Consider the following 8,498-nt stretch of genomic DNA (forward strand, 5'->3'; position numbering starts at 1 on the left):
TGTTTTGGCTATGATGGTAAGTCAACTTGTGGTCGAGTCAATTCCATCAAGGATGAAGAGTTCATCACAAGTCATCCAGATCTGTGTCAAACGTAAAAATGAATACAAATATGCCCTACCACCCCTCATACAAAATGAGAGCCTTCAGTTAAAATACAAACATATCCCATTGCCACGTTCATCACTGAAACGAGTGACAAATGGAATACATGCAACACAGAGATATTCCGATGCAACGATCCAATCACATATATTATTGCAGATGAAATATAAGTTGCAGCTATTAAAGAGCAGAAGGCCATATGTATCCAGTGGAGAAACAAGTATCAACATCATGTAGTTAATCACGAAGTCCTACGTAATAGTTATTTACAGACTCTTATGTGTAGATATAATACCACTATGCCTTTTCCCCGGCAATGAGATCCAGTACAACTCGCTTTATGCTACCATCATATTTTATCAGCAGCTTTTTGTTCATTACCCTATCGGAGAAACCCTGCAACCACATAACGATGACAAGTGAATCCTGGACCGTATTATTGCAAGACAATTAAAGTAATTCTGCAGTACTAAACAGTTAAGAACCCAACCATGTCCTGCAGCTCCTCAAGAAGTGGCTCCCATTCAGCATAGCCGCAAAGATCATCGATGGACTGCTCCAGGTCATACTTGTTTAGCCTAAGAATCTCCTTGTTTAAGTCAATTTGCTTAAAGCCCATGCTTTCCAGCTCATCGAGCAATGTCTCCTCGACAGTGTTGTCCTCGGCAACTGTTTTAGATGGTGGCACAAGAAAAGATGATTCATATTCTGACACTGATAAATCAATTATGGGATACGACACGGGAGGATTCACAATGGGCATGGGCAGTGCAATGGCATCAGCGGCGGCAGGATGCACTCCCACGGGAGGATTCACTATGGGCATGGGCTGTGCAATGGCATCAGCGGCGGCAGGATGCACTCCATCTGTTGGGATTTCATTGACGAATGGCCTAACAAGTTCATCTGAAATGTTGGTGAGTATGGGTTCAGGAGCAACATCATCAAAAGGCTCAGCATTGACATCTATGATTCCAAACCCATCTCGACTAGTGCTTTCAGGTGGCAGATTCAAATTCAAATCAGCACTGAAAACACCAGTAGCAGAGCTTGGTCGAGAGATATCCACCTGTATGAGAAAACAAGGGATTCTTACACAAAAGAAAAAAGGTACAGCGAATTAATTTTTGGGGCAGATGACAGACCTGGATAAGAACCCAAACTCGTTGCCCAAACTTCTGTCCAGAAGGTGATGCCAATCTCCAATATGAAAAGTACCTACCTGGCATTGCTGGTGAGGTGAGATCAACTGCAATATCAACCTTCTCATTCACAGGAAATCCATCAGCTGGAATCTGCATAAGATGAGATTGCAACATCATTTTTGGTATAACAAGATGATAAGTACAGCTCTCCCTAAGGACAGGTCATAAACAATTCTATAGAATACCTCCAATAAAACTGAGTCCCGGTTTGCAAATCTATCACCACCAACCCAAACAAGTCTTGTACCATATGGCCATCGAGTCGAACCATTATTCTGCATTCGCCATATCTTTGTAAACGGAGTAGAAGGAGGAAGTACAGTTCCATCATACACAGTCACATCTTGAATAAAGCGACTTTCTAATTTTGATCTAGATTGTCTCGCACCAAAACCATGTAAATGTGGTGAAAGGAGCCGACGTCGAAAATGCTAGAATTAGGAAAGCAGAAGAAGTCAGGGCATCCTATATTATGAAATTAAATCAAGTGAAAGAAGGTTAGGCCATACTGAATTATAACAACCCTTGAACACTTTACGAGATGAATGATGTGCCCTGTCAATCCTGGTATAATCAGCTTTATTAACCATCTCAGAGAAACAAATGCCACATAAATCATAGTCTTCTTTCCTGCAAAGCCAAAGAAGAAACATGAAAGTATAAGAAGACTGACTTGGAACAACTATATAAAACTAACATTGAAAAAGGAAAGTCAAGTAATGCCTTACACATTAGATTTAAATCGAGGACCAATGATTGGATGCATTCCACAACCATCACATATAATTCCCCTGTGGAAAGTACAGAACATGTTGTCATTAGACCCATCATCCCTTTCGTAAGGATGGCCAAGAGGGTGAATAGGAAGATCAAGAGCCGCTATCTTGGTATGCTGTTTGACTCCCTGAAAATTAAAACCATCAGGAAGATCAAGAGACGATATCTTAGCATGCTGTTTGACTCCCTGAAACCCAAAACCATTAGGTGTTCTTGAAGGGGCTGCATCGGTTGGAAGTTGTTTGTTGTTGTCACCAGCCGCCATGCCAGGAAACCCATATGTATTAGTTGGAGCGTGAGATGGATTAAATGATTCATTATTATGTTCTGAAATCATCTCAGGTGGCACATAAAGGACAGATTTTCCTTTACCACCAACATCACCACTTTCTTTGTTATGATCAGTGAACTCATTGCTAGCACAAATGGCTGCTAGTAAATCATCAGTCAAGGCATATCCTGGTGCTAGCTCAAATGTTGGAAGATCTGGACTGTTCATATTAAGATCACCAGAGGTATCAGTCTTGACCATGTTAACATGATTCCCATTGAGACTCTCATGCTCCTTCTGCAAAAGCTCTGAAACTAGATCAGTTGATTTTGTTGATACTGAAGCAGAAGTAAATGGAACCTTTGGTGGCCCACTAATATTAAGATCCTTTGGCTGAGTTGGAGTTGTTGTCTGACTAGGCATTCCTGCTGACTCACTATTTGGCCTGTTGACAGGCTGACTAACATTTGATATTCCAAACTTGGAGAACTGGTCCACAATTTGAGATATTGCTGGTGCAGAAGATGAAGCCTTTGAAAGGAAATCATTAGAGATCTTGGAAAGTGAAGTACGAAATGGTTCAGGAACATGTTTCAAGGCTTCATCAATAACAGAACTAATTTCAGATGGTTGATTCTCTTCTTGACGTGGCATGGCATTTGCAGGGCTCATGTTCTCCTGTTTCAGGTCAGTGCCTCCAGATGCATAAGATTTCAACTGAACATTGATTCTCAGAGGATTCAAATGCTGATTAACAGCAGCATCACGCAACTCATCATCATCATCTAGTGCTACAGTGTCACCATCTTCATCAACATAGGTAAGAACAAGATCAGCTTCTGGACTGAGTTTGAAGAGGTTAATAATCTTCTTTCGGAGTCTAGTCATGTTGTGATCTATCATCTCTCCATGGACGTAGGCATTAAACCGCTTTAGCGTATCACCATACTTCACCTGGAAAGTACAGACGGTTGAAATGAATAAAAGGGAAAAAAATAAGACAGACAGACAAACAGACAGACAGAGACAGACCAAAGGCAGTCCATTATGGTAAGGAAGATCAACTAAAGTGCCTTTTTGTTTTTTTGCCGGCTTCCTATTCCATAGAACAAGATGACAGAACTCAGCTTGAGACAAGGTAACGCAAGACCATGTCCATGCTAATACACTATTAAGCATTTTCAAAAAGTCCAAGTCTCTCAGGAGCAAAAACGAAGGTGGAACTCATTTCTTTTTTGACCAGGAAAAACACGTCGAACCATATACAAAGGTGGCCTTGTGCACCAACACATGGTTTAAGCCTTTAAGGAGAGTCAAAATATGCAATCATATCCATGTAGGCAAAGTGAATATTTCTGGACTGGAACTCCAGTCACTTGATTGCATATGCGCAACCTTACCATGACACCAGGGCTTACCCTCTAAAAGGACAGCCAGTGACTTCTAATCATATTCTTGCCTCATTTGAATTCATGCTCAGAACCAACTTATATCATGTATTTAATATAGGACCCTAAATATTTAAGTGTGAGAGCTGCATGCCACACAAAATGAACTTAGCATTTGAGGAAAAGAATTTATTTTGCTGCAACGTAATTCACAAACACCAAACTACAGCGAAAAATAGTCTTTCTTTCAATCAACAAAAGATCTTGATATGCAAGCAGAAATATGGATCTCTCCATAACATTTATAATACCACATGCTTCCAAAATAAAATTCTGCAGAGACAAAAGTCTAGCATCATTAGCTCAACTCTGTATATCTCCAGAACATTTATAATACCTCATGCCTCCAAAATAAAATTCTGAAGAGACAGAAGTCTAGTATCATTAGCTCAGCTCTGCATAAAGCTCATTCTCTTATTGTACAAGATGAACCTTAATAGCCTACATCTTCAGCCTACTGATCTGAAAGACTGCATATGCAGATTTCTTTTACATTCTTTTATCTAACTCTCAATACTACTTGATGGAATCATTATTCCACAGATATAATATAACATAATATTCCATGAGCTACTTTAGTTTTACACTGGAAAAGAAAGATCGAGTGCATGTGACTCATGCCAATCTGAGGTTCACATGGATCAAAATGTGAATTGAATGCTGGCATCCAAGTTGCAAAGATAAATTTTGCAGTGGTCGATGCATGACTTGAACCTTGCACTCAAATTTGAAAGAATCAATCTTCTTATATTTTTTAAGCAATCATCAAAATTTAGCAAAAATGAAGAAATGCTCTAAAATGGTTTATTTTGATTGGGAAAAGGATGCATTTAATTTCAGAAGAATATTCAGATAGACTTTAGTAAAATATGTTCAATAAATATCTAGATGTGATTATGGGACTTAGAGGTAATATTGTATGCATTAATTCGGACCACACCCCACATTGATGAACCTCATTCCCAGGGTTTAGGCATAGTTTGCAAAGGCATAGCAAGAGAGACAACTAAGTCCTGAACAATCTACCATCACACTAAGAAAACAGTGGATTGTGCAACAAAACATAGGATCAGGTAGTGCTTTTGTGCCACAAGACGAACATAACAAACTTCCGATGGAGAAGGATAGCAACTGGCTTGATTTGGCAAAGTGATGAAGGAAACCAGCTTGAATAAGAAGTTCGACGCATACTAGTAAAGGAAGATCAGTGATCCCATCTTCGAATGGCCAGTATGGATAAGAACTTGGCCTTTTAAAATAGAGGCGACAACTGCTGTTAGGGAACAAAATTTTGCCATTCATATGGACTATAATTCGGGCACCATACAAACAGTCCATATGGATATATGATATAAAGAGACTCTTATTACTCCTACTATAGAACCAAACATGCCCTTAAGCAGAAGGATGGCCGAGATGACACATTTAGGGGAAAAAAATCAACAGTTTCAAAGACTACCGAAAAATAAACTAGTTGCACAAGAACTACTAACAATGGAAACATCAACTTCAGGTACCCTAAGATCACATGACAAGGATTCATGACAACATTGAGTGTACGAAATTAGGTAGCTTACTAGAAATAATTTGTTTTCTGTAAGAAACTGACATGCATATGGTTCAGGAGACAAATGATACAAAGATCTTTTGTCCTTAAGTAATTAACATGGATATAGTTCCAGCAACACAAGGTCCAAAGAAACTTCTTCCTGAAATAATTGGCATGCATATGGTTGCAGAAGAAAATGCTACAGCTTGAAAACATTTAGAACTCATAAACAATCAACCGATTGCAGTAAATAAAGAAACCATCGCATTTATCCAAGATCTAAAGTTTTTAACGGAACCACATATCTTAATCTTCCTGTCGGATGACATAGAAACCATATAAACAGTCTCACTTGACACTTCCAGCATCGGACTAAAGGTACCACCCAAAAGAATTAGAGAACTAAAAGACGCTACCATCCTACGGGAAAAGGCATATTCCCTAGAATAAAAGTAACAAGCAACCAACCGCATGAAACACTGATAGGAGTGACCGAACATGTTCAACTAGTGTAATCAACCTATCAATTTCGTGTTGATTGTTCAATCAAAAACACTTGCAACAGGGCCGACCAAACTTTACAGAAATATAGCTACGCATCCACACGATCTTTACAACAAATCAAACAGCACAAAATCCCAGAATTAAACAAAAAATACTAACGATGATCGACGATGACGCAGAACAGAAAGGGAAAATAAGGATCACCGGCAATCAACCAGACACAACCTTTACAGGAAGGGGTAGAGAGAAAGCGACCTTTAACAACATATCTAACAGCGCAAAAAACCTAAATTTGAGCAAAGAAACCATAACGATGATCGCCGATCATGCAGAACAAAGTAGGACACATCGAGTTCATCTACAATCGACGAGCCACATACCTAATCCACAGACGAAAAAGAGATCGACAAGAAAAGACATACGGACCTTGATCACAAAGTCCCACTGGTTAAGGCGGGGCTCCATCGGCGACGAATCGATGAGCGAGAAGTGCGCCAGCTTATCGGGTGAGCCGAAGGCGCGATCAAGGGGCATCTCTTCGCAGAGGATGAGAGCTAGAAACAAGGGAGAGGGGGACGGAGAGATCGCGGCGAGGACGTATCCGAACGATGCAGGAAGGCGAAGGGAAAGGGGCAGGGGGGTTTCGCAGCTTGTCGCAGAGAGCGCAGCGCGAGCCGCTCGGGAGATGGCAGGTATACCTTGGGCTTATTTGCCACCAGACTCGCTTTATGGGAACGAGTTGGTTTGCTTGGCCGAGAAGGAAACCAACACAGCATGGGGATTCTGCCACGTGTGCCAAACTCAGGTGACCATAACGATCGAGGGATTTATGCTATAAAATGTTTTACCACATAACTGAATTTTAATTTTACTTTTTTTAATATTAAATCTACATTATACAAATTTAAAACCGAAATTTAGTTTAATTTATCTAAAATTTAATATTAAATCTACATTATACAAATAATCTTAGATAGAAATCCAAATTTAATTTAATTTAATTATCCTCACGTAAATTTTGAAAATACCGTTGAGTTATTAAAGATTTTGATAAGATGTTGGAAAGTCAAAACATCCCAATCAGCTCCGAAAACGATATTTATGTTGATTTAATCGTAAAATATGATATTTGAGGTCTATTCTCTCTGTCATCGGGACTCGGTCAATGTCAATGTTTTGGGCATTGAGCATTGTGATTTCAATCAACAGTTATCTGACATTTGCCATTAGAATAGAATTGATAGTTTTGGTTAATTAGGGCAGTCGTGGATGTAAAATCTTAACGAAGGTCGTCGACATTATATTTGGGGGTGACACGTAATCAACTCCTAAAAGTAGTAGGATGGAAGGATTTCCTTTTGAAAACGAAAGGTTGACGTGTGAAGAGGGTGGGTAGGGATGGTGAAAGTGTCGCACGGGCGATGAGCATGTGGATGACACGTCTCTGACACATCGAGTAGCCCAAGCCAACGTGGACTGCACATAATCAACACCTTTGTATCATAAGCATCCGACGCATATGATAGCCACGTGGATAACTACTTGAATCAAGAACCAATAGGGGGGAAATAAAAAGAAAATTGTTTGGAGAAAATTATGCCAAAAAGATATTATACCAAAAGAAAATTTAGGGAGGGGAATAAAAAGAAAGTTGTTCAGAAAAAAAATTGAGAGAAAAATAAAATAGAAGTGAGAAATGAAGGTTAAGAACATAGAACTTATAAATGATAAAAATTCTCCCAACAGGTAATAATGAAATCTCACAAGGTCACATTCCGTGCCAATCCATTCCCTCTTCTACGCACAAGAAAAGCAAGTAATATTTCCCGGTGAAACAAAGATATGGCAGTCATGTAAGATTCCTTCACCGCGTACATGAACCTCAACGTCTTCTCATCTCACCTCACCTTCTGCTGCCCCTACATAAACTCGCGCCATCTCGGCTTCCCCATCATCTTCATCCGACAAGGCAAGACATGGAGGAAAACGTCTCTTCGGAGGGGTCGTCAAGGGCGGACCAGCGGGACACCAGCGATCACGCCGACCTCGCCAAGGGGAAGGAGGAGAGCGAGAAGAAGAACAAGAAGTGCGGTGGAGGGTTGAAGAAAGGACTGGAGAAGACGAAGAACGTGGCTTCGTCGGGCTTGAAGAAGGTGAAGGAGGGATCGAGCACAGGGTTTCAATGGATCAAAGGTAAGTTGCAGAAGGGGACGGACAAGCAGTGAGACCAACGAAGAAGAAGAATAAGCAGATGCATGGCGTGCGGTAGATTGGTGTTCTCTAGCTGTGTGTTGTAGTAGTACTCATTCTACAGCTTTGCCATTCGTGTTTGATTGATTGATTGATTGATCGCAACAGTTTCGTTAATGCTCATCTTCTTGTTCTTGTTCTATGGAATAAAACAGATATGCTCTTTCATTATATCATAAAGAAGGCAGCCGGCAAAACAAAATAAAAAAAACACTGTAGCTGATCTTCCTTACCATAATGGACTGCCTTTGGTATGTCTCTGTCTGTCTGTCTTATTTTTTTCCCTTTTATTCATTTCAACCGTCTGTACTTTCCAGGTGAAGTATGGTGATACGCTTAAGCGGTTTAATGCATACGTCCATGGAGAGATGATAGATCACAACATGACTGG

The 8,498-nt window shown here is 40.1% G+C and overlaps 1 protein-coding gene across 1 annotated transcript; it reads right to left on the reverse strand.

Moving 5' to 3' along the window:
- Positions 1–225: 225 nt before the first annotated feature.
- Positions 226–6,559, reverse strand: LOC135584243 (protein NBR1 homolog). The gene is made up of 7 exons (XM_065168028.1): positions 6,284–6,559; positions 2,037–3,310; positions 1,818–1,938; positions 1,494–1,739; positions 1,249–1,398; positions 594–1,172; positions 226–499 (listed from the first exon to the last, which is right to left on the reverse strand). The coding sequence occupies exons 1-7, from the start codon at positions 6,389–6,391 to the stop codon at positions 401–403; spliced, it is 2,577 nt and encodes an 858-aa protein (XP_065024100.1). The 5' UTR covers positions 6,392–6,559; the 3' UTR covers positions 226–400.
- Positions 6,560–8,498: the final 1,939 nt, after the last annotated feature.

This window comes from Musa acuminata, chromosome BXJ3-9 (assembly GCF_036884655.1).
Source record: "Musa acuminata AAA Group cultivar baxijiao chromosome BXJ3-9, Cavendish_Baxijiao_AAA, whole genome shotgun sequence".
Taxonomy (NCBI): Eukaryota; Viridiplantae; Streptophyta; class Magnoliopsida; order Zingiberales; family Musaceae; genus Musa; species Musa acuminata.

Coding starts and splice junctions, on each gene's coding strand:
- LOC135584243 (XM_065168028.1), bottom strand. CDS start 6,391: ATGCCCCTTGATCGCGCCTTCGGCTCACCCGATAAGCTGGCGCACTTC. Junction 3,311..6,283: donor AGTGGGACTTTGTGATCAAG/GTCCGTATGTCT, acceptor TGTACTTTCCAG/GTGAAGTATGGTGATACGCT. Junction 500..593: donor TTGAGGAGCTGCAGGACATG/GTTGGGTTCTTA, acceptor ATGTGGTTGCAG/GGTTTCTCCGATAGGGTAAT.